We start from the raw sequence: 27,547 nt of genomic DNA, 5'->3' as shown, positions 1-27,547 counted from the left end.
AAGCTGTCAATAGATGCGGGCCCTTGACCTTGGACCAGAGCAGTGAGCCAAAATAAACTTCCATCTTCATAACTTACCCATCTGTTATACTGTGTTATTAGCAATAGAAAATGACTAAGAAAATATCAGCAATTATATAAGCATATATCTTTCAGATGGTTACATGAATTCAAAAGAAATAATATGTTTAACTTCTCCTAGTGTTAAATATAAATTCATCCTACTATTTCCTGTTGTAGACTTTGCTCTTAAATCACATCTTCCAAACTGATACTTCTTAATGCTACTGTTAACAAGGCACCATGAATTGAAATGGTGATGATGGGCAACCTTTTATTGATAAACATTTTTAGAGTACCTGTTAGGCATTTGGTGAGGCTCTCAGGACATAGAAATATGACTGGTGTTCTGATGTTTAGGGACATGTACTAAAATTATCATTTTTGACCAAAGAGCCATGACCATGATTAATGAACAATTTTCCTTCCATGTAGGATAATAATTCAAATTCTGTCGTGAGAATTAACAAATATACAAAATTACCTGACAAGTCTTTTAGGGAACAAAGTGAATGAACTGAATGAGTGGATTTAAAACAGAGAGAGAGAAAATTTCCATCAACAGCAACAAGTTTAAAATAAATTGAAATCATGTGCAGTTGTAAACTAATCATTCTTTTTCTAGAGCAAACAGATATTTGAAATAATATTTGATACCAATGCAGGCTGGTTTAGATAAATGGTATTTTGCTCTTCTCATTTAATGTTTTCCTTTAAGTTGGCTTCTGTCCCATTCTTATTTATTTAATTATATGCTGGTTAACTATAATTTCTATTTATAGAAAAATCAGACTTCAAAATGAACTCCCTGATGAAATTTTTTAATTTAATCCAAACAAGAGTAGGTTAAGTAATACATCAACTCTTTTTACAAACTCTTGGGAGCAGACTTTTATTCACATTCTTTCTATAGCTAACATAAATCTCCCAGGCCTACTGAAGGGCCAGATGCTCAGTGAAAAAACCTTGTACAAGGTCTGTTCCACAGTCTGCAGTTTTAGACATAAAATGAAGTTCAGGAGAAGAACACTTCTTAAGGTTGAAAAACTGTACTGCTTCCAAAGACATTACTCATTTTTACCCTGGGAATATATAAAGCTATCTTGCCCAGCATTATCAAAGGGACTGCATAAATATTGACAATGCATGAGGCTAACTTCATCCCTGCAACTGTGTCATGTATCCAAACTGAACAAAAGATAAGAGATATATGCATCTTTTAAAAAGAGGCTTGTAAATAACAACATTCCCCCTCTTTGCCCAGGTTCTGCTTTCCTCTGTGTACATCATATTATTGCACTGATGCTAAGAGGAAACTGCAGGTACTGGAAGTAGAGGAATGGTGTCCCCACTAAAAAAGAGGAGAGCTGGGGATTTAGAGTCACAGGTGTGGGCTTGCTTTAATTTGCGTTTCCATCACACATGATTCTCACAGATAATGACTTGAGAAATATCTGCATCTCTCGGGTTTTAGTCTTTCAATCACAGTGGTCCCGTCCAGAAATGCAGATGATGACATCTGTCTATTGCACTTACTGGAAAACAAGTTATCATTCATACATCATTGATTTGTGTCTATATGTCATTACCAAGTAGAGTGGCTGACTTAGAGCCGTTAAGGATAAAGTAGACTCAAGCAATTTCTTCACACAATTACATTTTTTAAAGTGACCTTTGATTTAATTCAACCAAAAGACATTTATCAAGAGATGATTATATTCCAGGAATCATCTTCATGTAAATTTATATTTGGTATCAAATACTGGATATCAACAAATGTTAGATCTTTAAAGATGGAGTGGTTGGTCAAACAATGACTTCAATTATGTCTCAACTAGACTAAATAAAACTTTTGGCAAATTTTCCTGCCCAAAGTCACAAGTCGTTTCAGCAATATGCTCTCAAAAGAGTCAACTATGGTCACATGTATAAAGAATCTTCAGACCTCTTTAAAAAGATATTAGAGTTTCCTCTCTGTTGGGGACGTTCTTATTTTGTGTGATTAACAATGAATAAAAGGATGCATTTCATCTATTTGATCTGTATATAAAGATGGCCATGGATTCATGTGATTAAAAGTTATAGTTAGAATGGTTGTGAATGGATTCTACTCTTGAATTCGTGGCTATAACTAACATATTTTGTAACTAAATTGAGCTTTGGGGACAAGATATTTTCAAATAAAATATTGCTTATAGTTGGATTTATTATATTCACCAAGAAAATAATATTTCCAGGATAGCAGCAAATATAGGTGTTTTCTATTTAGATCAAAAGGTACAGTAATCAAATATTGCATTTGCTATAAATTTTCTTTGTTTTTGCATACCTCCCCCATATTAAGCTTGAATATCCTTGGGAAACATCTACCACTTCCATTTCAAAATATTTTCATTCTAATGGTATTTTTTTAAAATTCAGTTTACATAAGATTTATTATTCCTAAGATTTGCATTTCTTGATATTTTCAGCTTTCTCCAAAGCTTTAGCAGATAAAGTATCTCAGCAGCAGACCTAATGGGAAATAAATGAGCTCATAGTTATATCTGTGATTACTTTCATACCTCCTTTAGCTGCCAGAATGTTCTATAAATGGCCGCTGATAACCAGTTTAGTGGGCTTGCCTCACTGAACAGTGCATAAATCATTACTGATTTAACTAAGTAATTTTGCCTCTGAATTCAGGACTCAATATGTGCACACACACACACACACACAAATTATGTTTTGTGGAATTTAAGAAAAGAGTTTAATAACATGCTAGTTTAATAACATGGCTAGTCTTTACAGGGGGTTTTGGTGTTACCCTAGCATTGAGAAGCTCACGTGTATTTTTTTAACATCTAAAAACACCAGGAGGAAGTAGTAGTTTGGAGAAGGGTTAAGTAACTCAACTAATAGGTATGACCTTTTTGTTTTAACAGAAGTTCTTCATGTGAAGGGTAAGAAAATATCCTCTGATTTTCTGAAACCTATCTGTATACCCAAGCTTAACTTTAACACAAAACGAAACAATTGCTGTCTTGCACATAAACCCAGGAATCTGTGCTACTGCCCCTCTGAGAGCAGATAACAGTATTGTCCAGAAAAATCAGTCGAGATCTTGAAAAGATAAATCCCAAGGACGGGATGAAAATGACAAAGAACTGCTGGCTTTCCTGTGCTGCAATGGCAGCTTGTATCTGTCCTGCAGACACCACAAAAGCAGGAATCAGAAGCAAAACAGGGAATATAGCATGAAAACGTAAAGAAAAGCAAATCACAATGAGTTTTCTTCTCTCATAATTTATCTTCAGGGTATTCATAAACAATACTACCACAAAAAGCTTATAATTTCTACCAATCACTTTTACTGGGATAGGTGATGAGACAGAGTGTGTGGGGGTAGAATCATTGTTAAAAATTACTCAGGATACCTGAGACCATCAGTTTCCTATCAAGATAGTGAGTCTGCACAGGCAAAATGAGACTGAAGCATGAATTTGATAACAACAGGACAATAATAACCTTTGTAAATGGGACTCTGGAAGCTGTTTTGCACTGGTCTGGTCTGTGGTGATCTGAAGAAGGAGGACTGGAAGTGAGTGGGGGAATTGCTGGAGGCTACCTGAAAGAATTGGCTGGAGGAAAGTATTCTAGACCCCTGCCCCAACCTTCTCCAGCACAGTCATCACTGCAGACTGTTCTTTCCTTGCTAAGGATGTTGGCCCAGGCCCAGGATTCAGGTTGCTGAATTTCTTGGGGCTGAGTCTTTGCTCAGGTAAAGAGTTGATGAGATGTGTGGGAAGACCAGTCACATTTGGCATCTACTTCTCCACCCTGTTCTGTCTCAAACCCAGGGCTTGATGGATTTCAATGGAGGGACATGCTTCCTCCCAGTGTTTTTCTTCCGAAGAGGTCAGGGAGTGAAATTCTGACCAGTGAGGTTATCAAGCCTAGTGGCAGCGAAGAAAAGGGACCCAAAGAGGTTCTTTCTATGGTGCCCAGAATTCATTCTCTGCCCTTTCCTTGGATTCACCTGCAAGGTCTGTCCTTCCTCAAATACTATATTGGCTGAATAAATAGTATCTGCAAGAGAACTTAAGTTCAAAGGACAAAATAGAGGATATATGAAAAGCACTGCTACCTCAAAAAAAAGGCAGCAGGGCTGGGGATGTGGCTCAAGCGGTAGCACGCTCACCTGGCATCATGCGGCCTGGGTTCGATCCTCAGCACCACATACAAACAAAGATGTTGTGTCCGCTGAAAACTAAAATATTAAAAAATTCTCTCTTTCTCCCTCTCTCTCTCACACACTCTCTCTTTAAAAAAAAAAAGGCAGCAAACTAAATAATACATATCAGGCTACTTAAGTGGATGGACTAGGAATTTAAGATAAGCATGATTAATCTACTTAAGGAAATAATGGAAGACACAAGCAAAATGAAATATGAAAACAAATAATAAGAACAAAGAGAAAATGCAGTAAGAAATTAATAGGTGTAAATAAAAACATATGACATTCTTAAAGGGCATCAGAATGTAAGTTATACATACAATAAATAACTGAAGGCAACAGATGAGATGGATAGCAAGAAAGATATAGTATAAGGATTTCATGATTCAAAAGATAAGATCAAAGAACTGTCCCAGAAGATAAAAATACTTTTAGGAAGCAGATAAAGAGATAGAAAATATATAAGAAAAGTCAAATCATAAAAAAAGAATAGAAACAGATAGATCAAATTCTGGATAACAGAAGTAAAACATAGTGAACAAAAATATTTCAAGAATTAATGAAAATGAGTTTTCCAAAAGGAAAAATTAAAGATTTTAGGCACAAACTGAAAACACTCAGATAAGAAACAAATACAGGAGAGTATTGCAAACAGGGCAAGTTAGGGTGATAAATTCCTTGATAAAGTTTGTTTATTGGGGCTGGGGTTGTAGCTCAGTGGTAGAGCGCTTGCCTAGCATGTGTGGGGCACTGGGTTCAATTCTCAGCACCACATATAAATAAATAAATAAAAATAAAGGTCCACTGACAACTGAAAAATAGATTTAAAAAAATAAAATAAAGTTTGTTTGTTATTGAAGGGGGAAAAGTACAAAAGAAAAATGGGGGGAGGTGATGAAGATGTAAAGTAGAATATAAATTTCTTCGTGAAAAAGGGACTTAGGAAAGTGGTATAAAGACAAAATCCACAGCCTTTAGGAGACAGAGTTGAAGGAAAGATAAAGATTTTGAAAAGCTTAAGATATCAGTAAGAGAAAATAAACATAAGTGTATGTTTGGCAGGGCATGGTGGTCCATACCTGTAATTCCAGTGACTCTGGAGGCTGAAGCAGGAGGATCAGAAGTCCCAGGCCAGGCTTAGTAACTTAGTGAGACCCTGGCTCAAACTTAAAAAATAAATAAGACTGGGGGTATAGCTCAATGATAAAGTGTATCTGGGTTCAATCCCCAGGATCTCCTTCCCAAAATGTATGTTTTGAACTAATGATGATCACTATATATTACAAATATTAAGAATATATAACTTTTAAACTTAGTATTTGAAATTTACAGTTAAAAAGAGAAAAAGATACTTTTAAAGAAACAAAAAGAAAGCACACTAATAAAAGGGTCAGATAGAAGCAGTAAGTCCTAATAACTGGCTTGTACCTTCTTATGTTGGGACATCCATCTTCTCTCATCCTGTGGTACTTGAACTCCTCAGGCCTTTGTGATCAGACTGAATTATAATACTAACTTTCCTGTTCCCCAGCTTATAGATCATGAGACTTCTGCCTCCATGACTGAATAAGTGAATGCCCAAAATAAATCTCCAGAGGCAAAATAAGCTTCTTATGTATATAATTGTACTCATATTGTTATATATGTAATACGTATAATGTGTTGGTTCTGTTTCTCTGGAAAACTGTGACTAATACAACATTCTTAAATGTTTATGAGGAAGGAAATAAATATTTAAAACCTAGTTACCCTAATCTTGAAAATTACAAAATAAAGAAGAAAAACTTTACCCACCAAGCATTAAGACATAACTACACGGCCAAGATAGCATAAGCAGGTGGACCAAGTGAGGCAAAATAACTCAGAGGCAGCTCCATGTATGTATATGAACTTACACAATAAATGTGACATTAGATTCATGGGAGAAGGTGAGTTTTAACCCACAGTTGGGAGAATTGGTCAGGATATAGTGAAAGAAAAATGGATCAAAGATGAACTCTTCTTAATTAAACACTTGTATCTTCAGGAAAAAATTATAAAGACGATGGCAAAGCATGTCATTGTGATCTAGACATAAGAAAGTATTTCTAAAACTATATCCTAAAGCACAAAGCATGAAGAAAAATTAATTTGATTAATCAACAACAGACATTGTGAATAAAGTCGGCAAGATATATGACAAGTTGAGCTATTTGCAAAAGTATGATGTAACCTCTCATCTGTCAAACTAGCAAAATGAGGACTAGAAAGGTCCGAGTGTTGACCAAGCTTTAGGGATATGGAAACTAATGATGAGATAGAGACTGAAGCAGGCAATCTGGAAGGCAAGCTGACATCATTTAAATCTATCCAAATGGGGCCACAGCCTGTCATTCAGTAATTCACTGCTGAGTATATATTTGCAAGAAAATCTTATGCAGCTCCATTCATATACAATTATTTTTACATTTTAAGCACTATTTGGTTTAACCCCAAATTGAAACAGTCAGTTTATCTATTACTAGAAGAGGGGATAGATAGACTGTAATGGAAAACACACCAAGAAATACCATAAATCAGTGAAAAGATAGCTCTGAAGATGGACAACATGCATGGCCACTTCCTAAAAATATGTAGAGCTGAATATAAAAAAAATGCTAGAAAAAGAAAAAAATTCCTAACACAATACAGAAGACTTGTCCAGAGTGACATAGGGATTTTGATCAGTGCTCAGATATTTGTTGAATAATGTGACATGATTTTAGGTACTTAATTCTCATCTCTCTGTGCCTAAGTTCCAACTATGAGGTTGAACTTGTGAAGTCAGAACATTTTGTAGGTTAAAAAGAGACCTAATATCTAGTTTCATATCATTTATCCTAATAACTCAGAAAATGGAAATAATTAATGGTACGTAGGTGAATATGAACAGCTACTGTAAAGACTTGCAGGACAGATGACATGAAAGAACTAGATTCTGGATTAACTGAAAGCCACAGTTGTTGATATAATGGAGATGGGATGATTGTTTTGAAAACAAATAAAACAACTTTAAGAACTTAGGTCAATACTCTTCCTAAAATGTCAGCTATTTATTTTATTAATCTATATAACATCTACATCAATTCATCAATTATCATACTGATATGGTTTTGAAAACAATTTTCATTATTGGAATGCTTTTCAGAATTAAATATGCAATTTTATGTAAGATGTATTCTTCTCATTTGTTTGTTTTTGATATTGTGGATTGAACCCAGGGGCAGCTTACAATGAGCTCATTTTTATTTTTTATTTTGAGACAGGGTCTCACTAAGTTGCTGAGGCTGGCTTTGAACTTGTGATCCTCCTGTCTGAGCCTTCCAAGTCACTGGCTATATGATAAATCATGATAAAGAAATCAAATTCAGTCTTTTTAAAAAAAAAAAATCTCTTAAAATCACAGGCACTTTTGTTTCTTTCTATTACTACTTCTTTAAAATAAAATTTCCTTAAATTTGATCGAATATGTTTTCACAAGACCTTATCTATACCCAAGTTCACCCAAGCTACCTTTTGTAACTAAACTTTTGGGAGTTATTATTAAGTTCTTCCCTGAAAACTTCCTCATTATCTCTTACAGCATGGCTTGCTATATTTGACACACTTGAGAACTGTATTTTTAACTCAGCAAATATTCCATATTGACTGATGTAATGAAATACTCATTATGCTATCTATGGATGAAGCAAAAAAGCATAAGGGCAAAATTATATTTTTATTTGTTGCATTGATTATCTTTTTCTTGAATAAGTAGAAATTCAAGAAAAATAGAGTACAGCCAAAAACACTCTGTAATAGGTCAAAGAATTAAACTAAAATAAGATAAGAAAAAAAAAGATGTAGCCTTTGTGATCCCTAGTGAATTAAGCTATTTCCAGTTTATTTTTGAACCAGCACCTATTAAATGAAAATCTCTGCTTGCAGCAATAAAAAGATGCAATCTTTGTTCAAAGGGATTTGATAAGCATAAAGGTCGCAGAATAGCAGCCCAACGCACTTTACTTATCCCTGGTGTACTTTGTGTGACAAAAACAGCTTCAGCAGAGATTTTACCTTGACAGTGAAACGTTTTTTCTTTGGTGGACTCCACACCGTGCCCGTTGAATGAATGAATGCACGCAAAGGGGTTAGAGATGTCACCAGTACATATGCTTTCAGAATCACAGATAGATCCTCAGCTCTAAAGATTGTTTCATGGGGAGCAAGGACTGTTGTTTGATTCCTAAAAAAATAAAACAAGATAGTTAGTGCCCATAATTTAGGGTTGAGTACGTAATGTGTACATTGCTAAAAGCTTTGTGAACCACTTCTATCTGTTGGACCAGCCCTCAGTGTGTGGGTTTCCTTAAACAATTTCAACTGCTTAATTAGCTTCACCACCAGAGGGTGCACAGGTACAAAGAGAAGAGATCAAATTGGAGAATTCTCCACTGCAGATTTAATCAAAAGATGCTTAAAAAGAAAAGAAGCTATGAATATAGATTTAAAGATTTCTAAAATTTAAATTATTCACACTGCCCATGACCTCATATTCATGGTACTATCACAACTTATGCAATATAACTTACAATCTGGGCATAGTGAAATGCTTGCTAGGAAGGCTTTCTTGTGCTACTGTGTACCTTTGCTTTATATTTTTCTCTCCATAAAAAGTGTCAAATTTTTCAGTAGTGGAAAAGCCACCATCTAAAAGACAAAATAACTCTTCCCACTAGTTCAGTTCTGTTCTTCATCCCCAATAATAAAAGGTCAACTGAAAGGATGAAATATTCAGGGAACAGTTCAGTGTACAGAAGAAAATAACATTAATTTAATGTTTTATGATAAAACAGATATGTTCTCATCATAAATAGTACAAGAATGTATAACTAGTTTTTTTTTTTTTTTTGCACCATGTTTCTCTGATCTCCATTTGATCAATGAAAAGATTGTGCTTCTTAACTTTTGAAGTCTAGGTAAGCAAGAGAATTATACAATTTTCAATAAATACCATTAACTCCTGAAATACTACTTAATAATTATAAAATTAAATTATAAAATTTTATTCACATCTTGGGTAAAATAATTAAAATCCTTAATTTCTCTACGTTCTAAAATGCCTTCCTGAAGGTACCCTGGACAACTTGATATCTTATAGGTTATTTCTTAAAGACTGGGAATGATTAAAAGTAATTAATAAATAGGAAAAATGCATTCAGCCATACTCATAGGATAAGGCAATGTCATCTGAGCACAGGAGAAGTTAAAATTTTATAGTTTCACATTGTCAGGGTTTTAAATTCAATTTACATTAATGTAACTTACCAGATGAAAGTCCAATTTACCCAAATATTTATTCTATAGTAGGAGAAATTTAAATGTGTCTAGAAGAAAGTCAATGATGACATGCTTATTAAGAAGGGAGCCCTGAAAATTTATGTAACAGAACCTAATAATTCAAAGATGCAATCCGCCTCCACCTCCCTCTGGGCTTCTTTCTTGTCTCCTAAAATGTTTGTTGGATAGAACAATTCAAAATGTTCAGCTTACAGCTGTTCACGTCGCCCGTCCCATGATTTCCACATATGTGGCTTCGCTGTTTTTAAAAGATGACTTGAAGTACTTGGCTGTTGTACTCCCTGATCCAGACACACAGAGGGACTCACTGGAAGTCTCAATTCTGGAAAGATTCAAAAGAGCAGAAGACAATCAGTCATTCTATGATTCTTTTTTGGAACTGCTTCCAAAATAGAAGATGCTGTGTTAAACAGGGTCCATGGGAGATATACAACCATTTCTCCTTACATTCTGAATTCAAGCTGGGTCTATGAAGTATGTTGTTCAAAGAGGACTTTGTTTTGTAGCATGTTCTTTTACCCTGGACTAAGAAAACAATTGCAATAACTGATTTAAAATTCTCTTGCTCAGAAGTGGAGGTAACTTTGATGTCTCTAATTACCCAACCCAACACTGACCTATCTTTCATACAGCTAAGGGACGGACTCTCAATATAAGGAAGGCAGCTGTAGAAGCTGCATTTTGTTTGCAGTGTGAATATTTCACAGAAAACTTGAGTTGACTTCCTGACAACACAATGCTTCATATGCTAACATTTGTCATGCTTCATTACCTTGGAAACTTCAATAGTCCTTGTTTTGTAAGAAATAAATTATTGGGTTTTTGAGTATATGAAAACAAAGAATAATAACTTACTTAAGAACACTCAAATTGATATGTTTAAAAAAGTAAAAGAATTGCATTTGCATACTTAGAAACCTCAAATTTTATAGAAAGCTATCAAGTAAAATGAAAATCATCTTCCAGTCCACTGCCATCTAGGAATACCCAAAAGCCAATGCTTATATATTAACGTTTTAAATTTAAATAAGCACAACAGGTCACCCACATTTGCTTCTCCTACATATAAACTGATGTGATTGATATAAATATCAGCATATCCACATAAAACTATATAACTAAAATAATCCAGAAGACAAATCATCATGGCCTATGTCTCACATTTCCCCATTAATTCACTGTGGAGTCCTTTCATATCAGCGTATGTAGAATTATCCTATACACACTTCTTATTTAGCTTAGGGTGTTCCATTAAATGAATATACATTTATCCAATCCCTTTTTGCTGTGTATTTAGACTACTTTTGTAATGTTTTTCTTTTGCTATTTCAAAAATACTATGATGAACTTTGGTGAACTTTTACAAGTTTATCTAGGGGCAGATTCTTCTGGGCATGTGTAATTGTCAGTTCAATGAGTAAATGCATTGTATATTTGTTAGACATTACCAAATTGCCTTCCAAAAAGCTTGCTTCAATTTACACTGTCTCTCAGAGTGTATGAGAGTTTTGGTTCTTCACTCACAGGTCACAGTGCTTTATTTTTGAATCAAATAATTTGTCTCTCAAAGTGAAACATAGCCTTTAAATTATTTTTCCCCTTGTGCACATTTTATCAATACTAACATAGTCTAATTTAAAACACTTCATACTCTTAAGTAAAAGTCAGCAGAAGTCAAGCTGTTTGATGTATTCCCATATCTCGTTATTTAGCACAGTGTGATCTTGCTCAAAAACAATAACTAACTTGTAAGCCTTCCTTATTAATGAAGTTCCAATAAATCATAATAAAGAAAATATTCAAATTGCTTTGTTTTTGAAGGTGACAAATGAAGAGCCATTAAGATAATTTCTTCTCTTGAGAATCACAACTTTTAGAAAATTAAATGTTTATATAACCTTTATATTTGCTGAAAGAAAACGAAGGCTCTTAATTAAAATTTTACGAAGTAGACTTATTTCTTTAGAAATTATTACTAGGAAAACATAGCATTTCTCTAGAAGAGTTTATTTGTAGCCTTCTTTGGTATAATATGAGAATGGTATCATATACTCTGATTTCCCTTGACCCTTGCTACCAGGAAGCACATCAATTTGAAATCCAATCATAGCTGATTAAAAAAAAAAAAACTAGATATATTCACTAGGACAGTACCATTTCACCAGGATAGCACCTCAACAGCTTGAAGGAAGTAGTCAAAAAATATGGCAAAAGAATAAACAATTTTATGTAACTTTTGTCTGGTTTAGCTCAAGTAGAGGAGCCTATGACAAGAAGTCAAAAGAGTTCAGCACAGGAATTGCCAAGAATAAGTCTGATTTCCACATCTACTCCTGAAACTAATTGAATAATGCAACTAAATATAGATTTAAATAATTATCCTTATTTGTTTATTTATACTATATGAATAAATTTTAGATTTCCCATTATGTTATCCTTGACTTGGTGGTGGTTATATTTTGCGATTCTTAAAAACAAACAAACAAACAAACAAAAAACACCTTTGGCATTAGTTATGCCTTCACATATAAAATTATCCCCATTCCACTTGATTATGGAAATAAACTCCATTGATATATAGAGAAGCTCTAACTGTATTTTACATAAGTTTATAAATAATTGTGGAAACAATTAGGGTCCTGGATTATTGTTAATAGAATCAAAGATTTATCTAGAGGCACTCTCTTCTGTCTTTTTTTGGGGGGGGTGGGGGAGGGCGCTGTCCACCAAAGGCTCTCTCAATAATCCATTCCAATCTTTTTTTTTTTTTTTCTGTCCCATTCCCCTTCTCCCTAACCTCTTGACACACTCCAAGAACCTAGAAATCTTCTACAAATGATGCTCAAATTAGCTTCTTTTCCTGGAAGGAATTTGGGAGCGGAGGCTCTAGGACACAGATCATCTTCCAAATAGCTTTTCTCATTCATTAACACACACTGCTTAACATCTTTAGGAAGCAATTAAATGTTAAGGGCCTCACATGCATCTTTAGGGCTTTCCTGCCCTACAATATGAAGACTGAATGTATAATAGATTCGGATGTGAAATGCCACATGGTGAATAGTGCTATACTTTTATTTATTGCCTACTCTTAGCTTATTTCAGAGAGCACTGAAGCTTGTAACTTCACTGATTGCCTAGAGTAAAAATGAACAATTTGTTAGGGATGCATGAAGACTGTTTTTCATGCCTTTTAATATCTAGCTAGCTATGTACTGAGTGCCTGCAGACTGCGTGCAGTTACATGAAAAGGAAGATAGAAACAGAACTGAAACTCCTGGATTATCAGTTCCATTCTTGCCAATCAACACTTACTGGGCTCGTGACATTGTTAAGGAGCTTTCTAGAATCAGAATGTGATTCCCATGAATCTTCTAAACTTTCCACATCACTTAACACAATGTTGACACATAATAGATGCTCAGTCAATGTTTGTTCCAGTAATACACCAATTTGGGGGGAGTTTAATCCAACATGTGTTTAGAGACCAAAATGTTATTATAGTGAATTTAAAATATTTTCTTTGGTTACTTGTTCTTCTTGACTTATATAGCACATGATTATATATACCACAGGCAAAAACTAGCAAATATTTGTACTAGCAAAGATTACTTGTCAATTTTATATTGCATCAGATTTAATGTTTTGCCCCTAAACTAATAATTGATATGAAAATAATAGTAAAAGCATAATTATATTTCACAAATGTTTGGATATTGCCTTGAATTTCATGTTAAGAAACTAAGCCAGTATTTTCTTATTTTAAAATGTCTAATAATATTAATGGCCTTAAAAAACAATTAACAATTAGTTTTTAGAATAGCAGTATAAATACTCACTGTTTATAAGTATATTGTTATTCCTACCTAAGGGCCTTGACAAATCTCAATACAAAACTTGAAGGTATAAATGTTATTCAAATATAACTTCAGAACACACATGCATAGCAAATATAACCTCATATATACACAAACTGAAGTTATATCTAGAACAATTTGATCATAGATGTGAGAGGGCTGTCAAGCAGAGCTATGACTACGGGTAGAGGAACACAGCTCCTTCAAAGCCAGAGTCCAGCAGGAAAGGAATGGGGAATAGCTATCCCCAATTGTCTCCTCCTATGCTTGATTTCTTCTAGAGTTAGAGGACAAGGACTCACATTGGTGCAGTCTAGGCAGGATAGCCTCCTAGAAAAGGGTCTGCAGGCAATCCTGAAGGGCAAATGGAGAATATCCAGCACAAAGTCAATTCTTGGAAAATATGAGTGTGGGCTCTAATCCTCTCCTTATTAGCCACATGTCTTGGAGAAACAAGTGTGTGTGTGTGTGTGTGTGTGTGTGTGCACGCGCGTGCACGCACGTATATAGAGAGTTTGTTGCAGGAAAAGATAACGTACAGTGAACCATATGAAATTTCCTCTTGTTAGGTAAACAATGCTTGAATGTTGACCAGATATCAGCAATTTCATAATGTCAATGCACTTTTTTTGTTTTACTACACCTGGTGCCCACTGAGGGAGAAGCAGGAATACACACATATACTACCCATGAAAGAAGGTTCCATGTCAATGATAGGAATGACAAGGATAAGACCCTGATGTCACACAATGAGTGTTTGGCCTATGCTCTGGAAAAACATGATGGGAGGCATAGTCAAAGTTCTGTCACCTCCTAGAGAGAAAAAATACCTTTTCCTCTTGATCTGTTTCCTTCTTTGTGTGATGATAAAAAAAAAAACTACAGCAGCAAAGCACATGGGGTGCTGTACAACGATGGCTGAAGGAATAACTAGTTGATGTCTAGGGTCATTTACAAGTCTAATTTTCTGTGACTCCAGGTGCAAAGATATCATTCTTAATATATGCTATTATGATTTAATGGAGAAGATAATAGTGTACTCAATTTCTTCTTACCCAGATAACCAGAGATGTATTCATTGATGTATGCACTGATCTCAGAAAAAGGGAATATAGAAATAGAAATAATGAGCAAGCCAAGTATCAAAAAGTTTTACTAGAGATGTGCACTTACATTTATTGTTCAGACACAAGATATGTGTATAATATGGGAGGGCTTGGTGTCTCTCTCATCTCAATGTGATGTTCCTTAGATTGGCATGGCATACAATATCCACATTGGGATGCTTTAATGGCACTCTGGCAGACCTGAGAAGTAGGCATGAATCAACATCTCAAAGATCAATTATCTAAGACCTAGATACCTCACAAAGATTTCTATGACCATGGAGAGCACGTGAAACCACAAAAGAAAGGGTCACCAGCGATAGCCAAGAGAAAGGTTGCCTTTTATAAGGATATTCTGAAAGTGTTGAACTTGGGCCCAAAGTGTCATTTGTTTTACCAAACAGACTGAATATGGTCTAAGAAAACATGGGAAAAAACAATAAAGGTTCATATTCTTTTTCAGTCAACATGTTGTACATAGTCATTAACCAACATTATATTCAAAAATATTTTACAAATCACATTACAAATAACATTTATTTTTAAAATCATAATTCTTGACTTTTAATGACTATCAATTCATCGGTGAGGCTATCAGTCAATACCTTAGCCTTTCTTAGCTTACTGTCTTTACCTGGAAAATTATAATAATAGTAATAATAAGAACCAATCTCTTATGGATGCTGACAAAAATATCAAATTCCCTTAAAGTGCTTTGCCCAGTTCTTTGCTCAGATTGAGTCCTCAAAGAGCATTAAGTAGAGACTACTAGTGGCAGGTTAGTAGAATTATTTTCTCTAACTTAGAAGTCCTATTTCTAACTTTAAAAACTTTCAACTAGAGCAAAACTTCTGTTCCCTTTGATTTATTTAACAATTTGAGGTTCCCATTAGGTCTTCTTTGATGTGATTCTTAAACATCTGGCATTTGACAATGGTCTCTTAAGAACAAAACAAGAAGTATGTGTGATTAGGACAGGTGTGTAGACCCAAACCAAAATGGTTACTTAGAAACAGACTGTAAAGACACACTCTCCACTTTATGTGACTTTCCTTGGGTTTGACAAGCTAGTATCCCAAGAAAGCAGTTCAGTTTCTGTTCTACTTCCCTTATTTCAAGAAATTCTGTACTAGGTTCTATGGATGGAGAAGCCTAGGACTAGCCTGGTTACTACAATATTCAAGTCTGTTCCTCTATATTTTATTCAAAGAGAGACATCTTTTCAAACACAAAACAGAGCTAGCTCTTAATCAACATATTCCTTTTTTACTTTCATTTTATGCAAAGAGCATTGGCTGGATAGATACATAAAACACATAAAGATAGTATTAATACATAATTCCAACATAACTCAGGCAACTTACAATTAATTTCTGAAGATCTGACATTATTGGTTTATGACCTAGGTGTCTTAGGCATCATAATTTCTTCTCTATAGTTACATAATATCTTTTATATACTCTTACTGTATGGGGTACACATCAAATGACAAGTACAAATAGTATGGTATTTCAATGCAATACTCTTTTAGGGAAAAAGAATAACTTGTATTTTGTTATAGGAAATACGATGTGCTCCATATCCTGATATAAGTGGAGACACAATTTGACCTATAAAAACGACCAGATCAAAGACATAGCAATGCATAGTGATGTGTTTTAAAGGGATAGTCATCATATAAAATTCCCACCAACTAACTGATCCATCAGTCAAACGCCTATTGAGCACTCAGTAAATGCAAGCCATAAATGCTCTCCTCCTGGGCTTTTCAGTAGAAGTGTCAAACTCAAGCAATTCTACAAAAACAATTTTCCCCATGGACTGTTCTATGTTTTGACCATGACAACATAAGGTCCTTGAATTCTGCTCATTTTCCTTGGTAATAAAAGCGATGTCTAGACTACTACTTCAATTTTCTTGCCCTATGATTTTACTGCAATGACCAAACAGCATGAAAGATTGTTTTATTATTTTATGGCAGCTTAATTTTCCTTTGATGCTTTTCTGCATGAATTTTCCAGAGGAAAAGAAATTTTTTAAAAAAGGAAAAATGCTTGATTACTTCAGCAAGGCCCAAGATGAATAATTTGATATAAATTAATGAGCATCATTAATAACAATTTGAAACACAACTTCCAACAAATATGACAATAAAATAGTTACCTAAGCCCACCCACAGTGAAAATAAGTTAATCACTTGATTCACATTAAACTTTTTTCTTGGGAACATTTTCTGGATGAAACCAAGAAATATTATTAATATAATTTATATCAGAATAATTAATGACTTACTAGAATTCTATAACAGTGATTCAAAATTCTTTTTAAGTACATTGAAGTCAATCCTGATTTAAATGTAAAATAGAGTCACTGGAGGTCATTGCCCTTGTTTAAATTGATCTACACATTAACTTATTTCTTCTTAAATGATGACTTCACGGGGCTTCTCAACCTGCCATTTTTACACCACATTTTTAGCACAGAAAATTGTGCACAGTATTGTTGCCAATTTGCTCGTCTCCTTCTGCATTATTTACAAATAAATGGATTACATTTGAGCCAACCATTTATTTAAAATATCAGAATTTTCATAATATGTAATTCCTAAATTGATTAAGGTAAGAATATAGAACATACAGATTCTAGAGCCTGTTGCCAAAATTAAATCTGATGAGGGCCAGAGATTCAAATGCCAAAAATAGGCCAGGAACATCTGACTATATCAGAAAATGTTTTTGGTTCAGAGACTGAGCAAATATATTATTACTGAACCATCCTGTCCTGAGATTTCTTTCTCTCCAGTTGACCAGCAATATGATTGGACTCTGTGGGGTTAGGTTTGGCAGAGTGGCACTATCACACAGGAATCCAATTCTAACAGATTGAGGACACCAGGGCATGCATCAGAAGTCAGGCGCAATCTGATGAGATTTGAAATGGTGTCTCGGTTTTCAACCTTAGCTAGTTGAGCGGATCATTAGCCAAGTGCCTCTGACCTAGTTTATGTCTCATAAATGACTAAAGATTTAACCAATTAATTGAACCTAAAGAGTTGGGGCCTTCGCATCTGAAGGCCTAAATGACAACTGGTTCTTAAAATTGTTAATTAGGTGTTAAATTATTGAATTATTTCTTCCTGTTCTTGTTTGGATTTTAACCTCTACAGCTTACCTGTTTCTTTTTCAGGTACAATTTAGGCCATGGCATTGAATTCTGATGAATACTTCTATAAGGATATTCTTTAATTTTTTTCAGACATCTCTCATCTTTTTATCACCAAGAAGCTTTTAGCATATATATATGAATTATATAATATTTATGTACACACATTATATATATATATATATATATATATATATATACACACACACACACACATACATATACATAAAAAATTTTCCAGATATTTTATGTACTCTAACCCTGACTTTAAGGTTTTGACAGCAGCATGTTGTGTGTCCCTGTGTAGAAATCCTAGACTTGAACTTCCTATTCTAAACTGCTTCTTAGATGTCTTAGAACAGGAAGATAAGAAATCATTTGTATCTTGCTACTTAATATCAAATGCACTAAATGTCTTAGGGAAAATACTTTGTGACACCAAATAGCATTCGAGTCATTTGCAGTAAATTGGGCATGTGTAGTCATTGCTTCAAAAATTCTGTGAGCTCTGGCATCACCCGGTTTAAAGTCACTAAATAACCACTCAAAGTCTGTTGTTTGGGACTGCGTAAACCCAGCCACTGGAGTTGGATTTAAAAACTTGAATTGCAAGTAGTAGAAAGTATTCAAGTTAGCTGGCAACAGTGAAAATAAAATATCAAAGCCCTGGTTTTCCTCTCTTCCTTTCCCATCTAAGGAAAATGGATACATATTATATGGAAACCGCATCTTTGTTATTTTATTTGGGGTAGTAGGAAAAAATCAAATGCTTGATTAATCTCTATAAGTGAGCTGGAGAGAGGAGTGCACCAAGAGCCCAAAGAGGAGAGAGGTTGGGCAGGATGGTGTTTGGTAAAACAAACAGAATTGGGCAGGAAATTTATTGTGTGATGAGTAAGACAAATTATTGTTTGTAACCCCTCACATCCCCACCCCCCAAAAAAATACTATTTAAAATTTCAAACTACTCTTCAGGCTTTTGGAGTCAGATGTGCTGTTGCTGGAAGGGGATGTTTTCATTTCTTTGTTAATTTGTTTGTTTATCAAAACATGATGCTCAGCTTTCTCAGAGGGTCCTTTCTGCCTCAGTCCTCTGCCAGGCTACTGGCCTAGTCCCATTAGGGTTGGGGTGGGGTTCCTTCTGCCTGAACCTTTGCTGTGGCGCCTTCTGTGGGACAAATGGCATGGTCACTGTGGGGCACAGGAGGCAACTGGCAGACTTAGAAAAAACACACAAAATTTCTAGAAGGAGCAAGGCTAAACTCAAGAGTGTTCATTCAATTTCATGGATCTAGAGTGAAAAGTAACAAAAGTTCACAGCCACCATTATCCACCAAATGATTTGTAATTCAGGTTTTCATGGCTGTTCTTCAAAACTCGTCACCTAATCTCCAACTTGCAGCTAACTCTGATTTCCCAGAGCATATTATTCTTCACTCAACCTTTCTTTCCATTCCCTAAATCTGGTTTTTCATTCCCAAATTACTTAAAACATCCAGTCTCTGTCAGCCCTGGGAGTTTTGAGTTGACATTAGGACATGTTTCAGACAAGAAATTCTCAAAATTGACTTCAGACTCTAGGTTTTTTTTTTTTCTTTCTTTCCAGTTTTGCTTCCCCCTATGAGCCACATTCTATATGATCAAGGGCTTTTCATCCACCAACAGTTTAAAATGTTGTTTAAATAGCTTGCAAAAAGCAAAACACCCTATTAAAATCTGTCCAACAGGTAAAACTTCTTTCAATTAAGAGCTCAGAGTACACCTGGCACATTTCTCATTTTGTAGATTTACCAATAAATTGTGTAATGGAAAAATTTAAACATTGTTTTGTGGGTGGTACCTTGCATTTTACAGCCTGTTATGAATAGAGTTGAAAGTTCTTTCCTTTAAATGACACAAAAGTGTTCTAAAATTGGCTGTGGACTGACTCACACTGGACTGTGACAAGGAATATAGAAACAGAAACATTACGAAACACCGGACTGAAGACGACAAATTAGGCATAAGCAGTTTACTTAAGCACATCATCTCTCCCCACTCATTCCTTACTCTGTATTTAGATTCAGAGTAAACTTTCCTGCTTCTGCAATATTTGGAACACAAAGATAGAAATAATGATGGCTTTATATTCAGAGGGTAAATACATCTTTGTATCTCAACTCTGCTTATGAGAAACACTTCAGGTCTGGTTATGACATCGTTGGAACTCAGTGATATGAAACAGGCTACCACAAACACCCAAAAATAGAAAGAGAAAGAAAAAAAGCGCCTCTTTTTCTTTTTTAACTCTGTGATCAATGAGAGATGGTGAGGTGCTATCTGGTTATTATTTACTCCCATGGTAGAGTGTTAGTGTGAAGCTAATTTCTGTTCCACCAGCAGGCTGCTGTGTCTGGCCTTGACTGGAAGAACTGTGCGTGGGAACTGGCAGCAAAGAATCAATCTGTCCTAAATCAAAAAGAGGTGGATGGCAAGAGAATCCCAAGATAACAGAATGACATGAATAAGGAGGGCAGCTTTGAATGTATTGTTTTATATTCCATAGACTCTATTTCTCTCCAAGTTTTATGTCAAAAGCTAAAACAACAGTAAAAAAAAAATGTTTTCATATTGTCTGTAAAGTTTTCAAATTAATGTTGGAAGTATAATATCATACTCTAAAATAAAATAAAGAAGGTTCTGCCTGATGAAATTAAAAAAACAATTTATTTTTTATTTATTCAAGTTTTGGAAAATACAAAGAGATTCTTAGGCCATGGGCAGGACAATGACTGGTATGATGGGCTGTGGCTCCAACAGCTTCAACAGCAGCAAGGGGAGAAGCAGACACAATATGGACCTCAGCATCCCTGACATTGGACATGGCACCTTAGTCATAGATGTGGCCAGATGCAGCAACAGCCTCCACCAAGTAGGCACCATTGGGGGCAGGACCAGTGATATGCAGCAAATACCATAGGCATCAGAGCAGAAATGAATAGTGAATGCCAGGTTATGGGAGGACTGTGTTCCTGAGCACACAGTATACACCTTCTAAGACAAAGGCAGTATTTGGAGGCATCACAATGATTAGGAATGCTATTGAAATTTAATGGATGAGGGCCATAAATGTTAGATGTATGCCTCGTGTAGTAAATCTGATATTTGTTTGAAATGCATTGGCGAGGTAGAAAAGTCCAGCATCTATTTAGTTAGGTGTCCATTGTCATTGACCAATGCACATACCAAAATGGCTGCTACAATGTGAACAATCCCCTTGAGCAACAAGGAGTTGTTCTTTATCCCGCAAAACTTGTAGTCGTCTCCTGTGACACTGGCATGGATAAAAGACTGATTGGTAATTATTTTAAATCAGACCTTGTCTTGAGTCTTGTCTTAACTTTATAAAAACTCATTTTTTTCTCAGTTTTAATATACATTAAATTTTTCAAGAAAGCAATTCAATGGCCAAGGAAGAGAACAGTAATCTCTGTTTTATTGGTGACTTTCTCAAGAGTTGTTTACCATTCTGGAAAGGCACATCACCAACAGTAGCATTCCCACAGAATCTTAGTTTTCCCTATAATATCAGCACATCAGTCTGCATTTCTAGCTGTCCTAATCATGGTTGTTTCTAAATAGGAGTGGAAACATTAGAGTACTATTATCCTCTGGTGTCATCATGCATAAAGACTTACATATTGAAATGTATGTTGCTACATTATAAATTATTTTCCTAACTGTCCTTTATATCATAGTAGGATATTATATTAGTCATTTTTGGTCACTATGACAAAACACTGAGAAAAACAATTTGAAGGAAGAAAAATTTATTTTGGCCCACAATTCCAGACATCGCAGTCCATGGTTGCTTGGCTCCATTGTTTCTAGGCCTGTAGTGAGGCAGTATCTCATGGTAAGAGGAGTGAGGCAGAGTTGTTTTTTTTTTGTTTTTTTTTTAAAAAAAGGTGCACATCTCACTGCAGCTGAGAAGGAGCACTGGAGTAGAAGGAGCTAGGGACCAATATATATGCATGCCCAGTAACCTACTTCTCCAACTAGGTTCCACCTGCCACAGTTCCAATACCCCCCAATAGTTCATTCAGTTACCATTTATGAGACCAACAATCCATTGATGAGATCAGAGTCTTCATAATTCAATAATTTCCTAAATGCCTCATATCTGAACATTACTGCACTGGGACCAAGACATCAACACATGATAAACATATGTGTTAAACATATGAGCCTTTAGGAAACATTCAAGATCTTAGGAATCATTCAAAATCTAAACTTTAGCAGGTATTATACTGATTTGTTAAAATTTGGTGTGTAGGTGATATATATATATATATATATATATATATATATATATATATATATATATATATATATATATATATATGTGTGTGTGTGTGTGTGTGTGTGTGTGTGTGATTGCAGTATGCTGTTAAGTCCTTTGGGTATAGACCAAGGAGTGGGATAGGTCGATCAAATGGTGGTTCCATTCCAAGTTTTCCAAGGACTCTCCTTACTGCTTTCCATATTGGCTGAACCAATTTGCACTCCCACCAGCAATGTATGAGTGTACCTTTTTCCCCACATCCTCACCAACACTTGTTGTTTGCATTCTTAATAGCTGCCATTCTGACTGGAATGAGATGAAATTTTAGAGTAGTTTTGATTTTCATTTCTCTAATTGCTAGAGATATTGAACATTTTTGCATATATTTGCATATATTTCTGGGAAGTGTTGTTCAGTTCCTTGGCCCATTTATTGATTGGTTATTTGTTTTTGGTTTTTTGTTTTTGTTTTTGTTTTGTTTTGTTTTGTTTTGGTGTTAAGATTTTTGAGTTCTTTATATATCCTGGAGATTAGTTCTCTGTCTGGTGTGCTTGTGGTAAAGATTTGTTTCCAAAATGTAGGCTCTCTCTTCACCCTCATTAATTGTTTCTTTTGCTGAAAAGAAGCTTTTTAGTTTGAATCCATCCCATTTATTGATTCTTGATTTTAATTCTTGTGCTATAGGAGTCTTATTAAGGAAGTCAGGGCCTAATCCAACATGATGGAGATTTGGGTCTACTTTTTCTTCTGTTAGACGCAGGATCTCTGGTTCAATTCCTAGGTCCTTGATCCACTTTGAGTTGAATTTGGGGCATGGTGATGGATAGAGGTTTAATTTCATTTTGTTGAATATGGATTTCCAGTTTTCCCAGCACCGTTTGTTGAAGAGACTATCTTTTCTCCAATGTATGTTTTTGGCACCTTTGCTAATATAAGATAACTCTAGTTAAGTGGGTTAGTCTCTGTGTACTCTATTCTGTACTATTAGTCTACCAGTATGTTTTGGTGCCAATACCATGCTGGTTCTGTAGTATAGTTTAAGGTCTAGTATAGTAATGCCACCTGTTTCATTCTTCTTGCTAAGGATTATTTTAGCTATTCTGGGTCTCTTATTTTTCAAGTTGAATTTCATGACTGCTTTTTCTATTACTATGAGGAATGTCATTGGGATTTTGATTGGCATTGCATTGAATCTGTATAGTGCTCTTGGTAGTATGGTCATTTTGACAATATTAATTCTGCCTCTCCAAGAACAAGGTAAGGATACAAGTTTTATTCCAGGTTACTGAGTCCTGAAAAACCTGGGTCCCACCAAACTACATTTAAGTGGTAGCTAATAATTATCAACTAATACTTATTGAACAATCAAACATAACACTGTGCCAAATACAATAATACATTAACCTCATCTATTTTCTTAACAATTGTAGAAAACAGAATGATGATCATACCTATATTATAGACAGAAAACTGAGACATGGAGAAGGTAAGAAACTTGCCCAAGGACACTAGGCTATTATGTGATCAAGATGAGATTTACACATGGAAACTGGCTCTGTCTGCACCTACCACTATGCTCTAGCAGTTGCGTAATCAGGTCAAAGCAATTACCCATTCTGAAACTATTTTCAAGAACCATTAATTGCACCAAAATCATGTATTTCCCATAAAACATAATTTGGCTCTCCTCACATTCATTAACCCACATTCTCAGATTGGTTGATTCTTTACAAACCAGCTTGGCAGTGAAATCAGTGAATTCTAAAGAATATCACACAATCCTGCTATGATGGCCAGGAAAACAGCTTCAGAAAGCAAGAACAACTAATTCTAGGCTTTTCCAAGTGACAAAAGTGGTGTCATCATCATTCTAACGGCCCAGACCTGAGGTAGGTGGCTGCACCCACATCTGACTCTCCCCCTACTCCATACACATGACCACAGGGTAAGGTTTGTCATGGGAAATTTTTTATTCTGCCTAAAGAAAAGTTGTAAATGGCTTGGGGAGTTGAGGCCAGAATAGGCACATCAGAAAAGGGGTAACAAGAGAAAGTAGAAGGACCCTCAAGAGAGAGCCTGCTGGTGAGAATGGAGATCCCCAGCTCTGACTGTCCCAAGGCTGGCAGTTCCCACCTGCTACCAAGTGACCAGTCAAGACACTAAAACAAACAGAACCAAAGCAAGTCATCTTCTGCCTGCACCAAGTACACTTAACTCTGCTCACCTGTAAATACTGTCATAAAAATAAATTAAAAGGATTACGTTAGTTAATGAAAGAGGAAGAGAAATAGAATAAACAAATAAATAAATTCAATTTCTTATTAACTTCAGCTATAAGAGATTTTTAAAAAACCTCCTTTTTATTTTCTTTCATTATAATAGAAGATTAAAATACAGAATAATAGTTCAAGTTCATGAATATGGATGTGCTATTTTCTAGCTATGTAACTCAGGAAGCAACCGCCTCTAGGTTAGAATTGTCTTCAGTTCATACATTCTCACAGATGTTCAGAAAAAGGTAAGGCAAAATGGGCCATGCCCTTAGACAATGTGGATAAATTACCTACTTCTGTCTTTTGTGGGGTGCATTGACCCTTGGGTGTGGAAAAACATTTGACTCTGCACACTGGGATTGCACTGCTGCTGTGAGTCTATGATGTCATTATTTAAAATGACTCCGAAGAGTAAATTCTACGTTTCACCATTAGATGGTGCTAGGAGAAGTTGAAAGAAAATAAGTCTCAAAAATTATTGATGCAATGAATCATAGGGTTGAAGGGGGTTTAGTGTATAATAGACTCTGTGTTTCTCTTCCAGACAGGAGTACACCCAACTCATCATTAAAGAGTAAAATGTCTTCCAAATCTACTCTATTATTCAGTTAATTATACTTCTGCCAAGATAGCTGTCCTTTCTAATCACAACTTCAACTGAGGATGAAGGACTCTGCGATTGTATGTAGGGATATGAATGTATTTCTCTTTGTTGGTGGTTTGCTGCAACTCTCATTTTTGGCTTTTATCAATATATTTTGTAACAGAATATGTGAGATTGGAAAATACTAAATGTCTGTTACAATGTATTGGTCCCAATAAATACTCTCATTAATTATAATAGTAACAATGAGAAATTCAAGGACTAATAACAAACACCATCCTTCCATCAATACTATATCACATCACACACAGTTTATGAAATGGTGCACATTTCAGCTAATGCATCATGTTCGTGGACTAATATTGATGATATGTTGCAAATCAAGAGTCCGTGCACAGCCCTGGGGACTTTTGTGAAGATACGTGAAGAAAGCTTTGAACACTGAAACTTACTGACCGTTTGTTTGCTTTCATAACACTTGTAGTTTTTATGTTGTTCAATATCTGTCTCTACCACCTGAAGGAGTCTGGGAGAATGATTGTCTTGAAGTTCAACTTATTGTACCGCCTAATACTGAACCCTTTTAAATCAATCTCTCTCTCTCTCTCTCTCTCTCTCTCTCTCTCTCTCTCTTTCTCCCCTCCCTCCCTCCGTGTGTGTGTGTGTGTGTGTCTGTGTGCATGCAAAATGAATAGATTTTTTAAAAATATTTTTTAGTTGTTGATAGATCTTTATTTTTTTTTATTTATTTATACGTGGTGCTGAAAATCGAACCCAGTGCCTCACACATACCAGGCAAGTGCACTACCACTGAACCACAGCCCCAGCTCCATGAATAGATTTTTTAAAGTGCATAAATGAACAGATCAAAGTTTCAGGATGAATTTTCACCATCCCAGCAGCTAAATCCTGGAAGCTGATCGTGCTCTTTCTTAACCTAGCTCTTGTAAGTCCCAAGTAGAGCCCCTGATGGCTTAAAAATAAAAATGTTTGACCATTGCTGCAAGAACGTCCTCAGCTATTTTGCAGTAAGCAATGTTTTTCAAGTATCTCATCAAGATTTTCATAAGAAGACCTAGCAATTTAGTTGCGTACATAATGGTTCAGGAAAAATTTATATGGATAAAATATCACAATCACCGCTTAGGTATGCCAAGTGGACAGAAGAATGATGTAGTTTCCAATTAAAAGTCTACAGCAAGCAGCAGATATTTTTCTCATTTTCAAGGAAATGAAGCAAAGCTATGCTATCATTCTCTTCTCTTTATTTGATTTTGGTTGTGATCAGTTAATTTAGATATTTATGGTTCACAGACTGAGCTGTGAATTTTATAAATAGGTCAGACTGTGTGGGTGGTCAGAGCATTGCATGAATTCAACAGTTTCCATGGGGTTCTGCCTGGTCTGCGGTTGTGTCTAAAATTCCCACCAATGGATTATTCATTTGGGTTGAAATATTTCCTATGGGGAAAAAAGTGTACATTTGAGAGAAGAAAGTATAACACCACTAATTAATTTATCAGATTAGCTAACTCTAGGGAGCAGAAGCAAGAACTTGGAGCATATGAGAATTGAGGTTTCAGAGAGCAAATAATCAAGCATTACACAGGAAGACAAATCTACATGAAAACCAGCAAAAAAGGATGTGGGTAGCCAGCAGGTAGAATCAGACCTCTTTGGTCCTGAAGAAAAGGAAAGATTAATATTCTCCTTCTTTAAGTTGATTTGGGGGCTATTTATGCCTAAAAAGTTCTGTGAACTTTATCATAGCCAATCAATAAATACTTATCAAGTACAAAATAGGTATCTGATGGTTTTGTTCATCTTTTATTTTCTTGGAGGCCTATTCTCCCCTATTCATGTGGATTCGATGGAAACTTCCAATCATAATGCCCTGACTTCTCTACTCATCTCTGATATTATGAGTTTAATAGTGTACCACAGACATTTGCATGTTGAAGTCCTAATTGTACCTTGGAATATGACTACATTTAGAGATAAGGCCTTTAAAGAGGTAATTAAGGTAAAATGAGGTCATCAGGTTAGACCTTAACCCAATATGGCTGGTGTCCTAAGAAGAGATTAGAGTACAGACATACAGACCATATGAGGGCCCAGAGAAAAAGAAGCCATCTGCAAGTCAAGGAGAAAGGCCTCAGATGAGAATGAACTAGTTGGACTTTTAATCTCCCAAGCTGTGGGAAATAAGTTTATATTAGTTAAACCACTTAGTCGTGGGTACTTTGTTATGATAGCTCCTAGAAAACCTACCTGGCCAGCAAAGTGGCCAGGTAACTAGTCTCAGCCCAATCACTGATAGAAGCTATTCTCCTGGACACAATGTTGACCAGGGTGGTCTGATGAGCCACAATGGCTTCTCAATTTGGAGGTGAAGAGAAATGATAATGGTTCTGAACTGGAAGCAGTTCAGCCATCTTCCCAACATGTGAGAAATGCATATCTGCAAAAAGAAAGAATTATGAAGACAACACAAAAAAAAGAAATGAAGCTAAGACCATCACACAAACACACAGACACACACACACAAACACACACACACACAGAGAGAGAGAGAGAGAGAGAGAGAG

The 27,547-nt window shown here is 35.4% G+C and overlaps 1 protein-coding gene across 3 annotated transcripts in view; it reads right to left on the bottom strand.

Moving 5' to 3' along the window:
• Nucleotides 1-27,547, bottom strand: part of Cped1 (cadherin like and PC-esterase domain containing 1) — a 256,611-nt gene that overhangs the window by 152,507 nt on the left and 76,557 nt on the right. For all 3 annotated transcript variants that reach the window (XM_048786037.1, XM_048786036.1, XM_048786038.1), the window contains 2 exons: nt 9,826-9,955; nt 8,350-8,518 (listed from right to left, as the gene is read on the bottom strand). In XM_048786037.1, the coding sequence (XP_048641994.1) occupies nt 8,350-8,518; nt 9,826-9,955 (299 nt within the window). The remainder of the gene's footprint in view (nt 1-8,349; nt 8,519-9,825; nt 9,956-27,547) is intronic.

Source organism: Marmota marmota, unplaced genomic scaffold, assembly GCF_001458135.2.
Source record: "Marmota marmota marmota unplaced genomic scaffold, marMar, whole genome shotgun sequence".
In the NCBI taxonomy this organism is placed as follows: Eukaryota; Metazoa; Chordata; class Mammalia; order Rodentia; family Sciuridae; genus Marmota; species Marmota marmota.
Note: the sequence above shows the minus strand (reverse complement) of the source record. Positions and strands in the feature narration are given on the sequence as shown.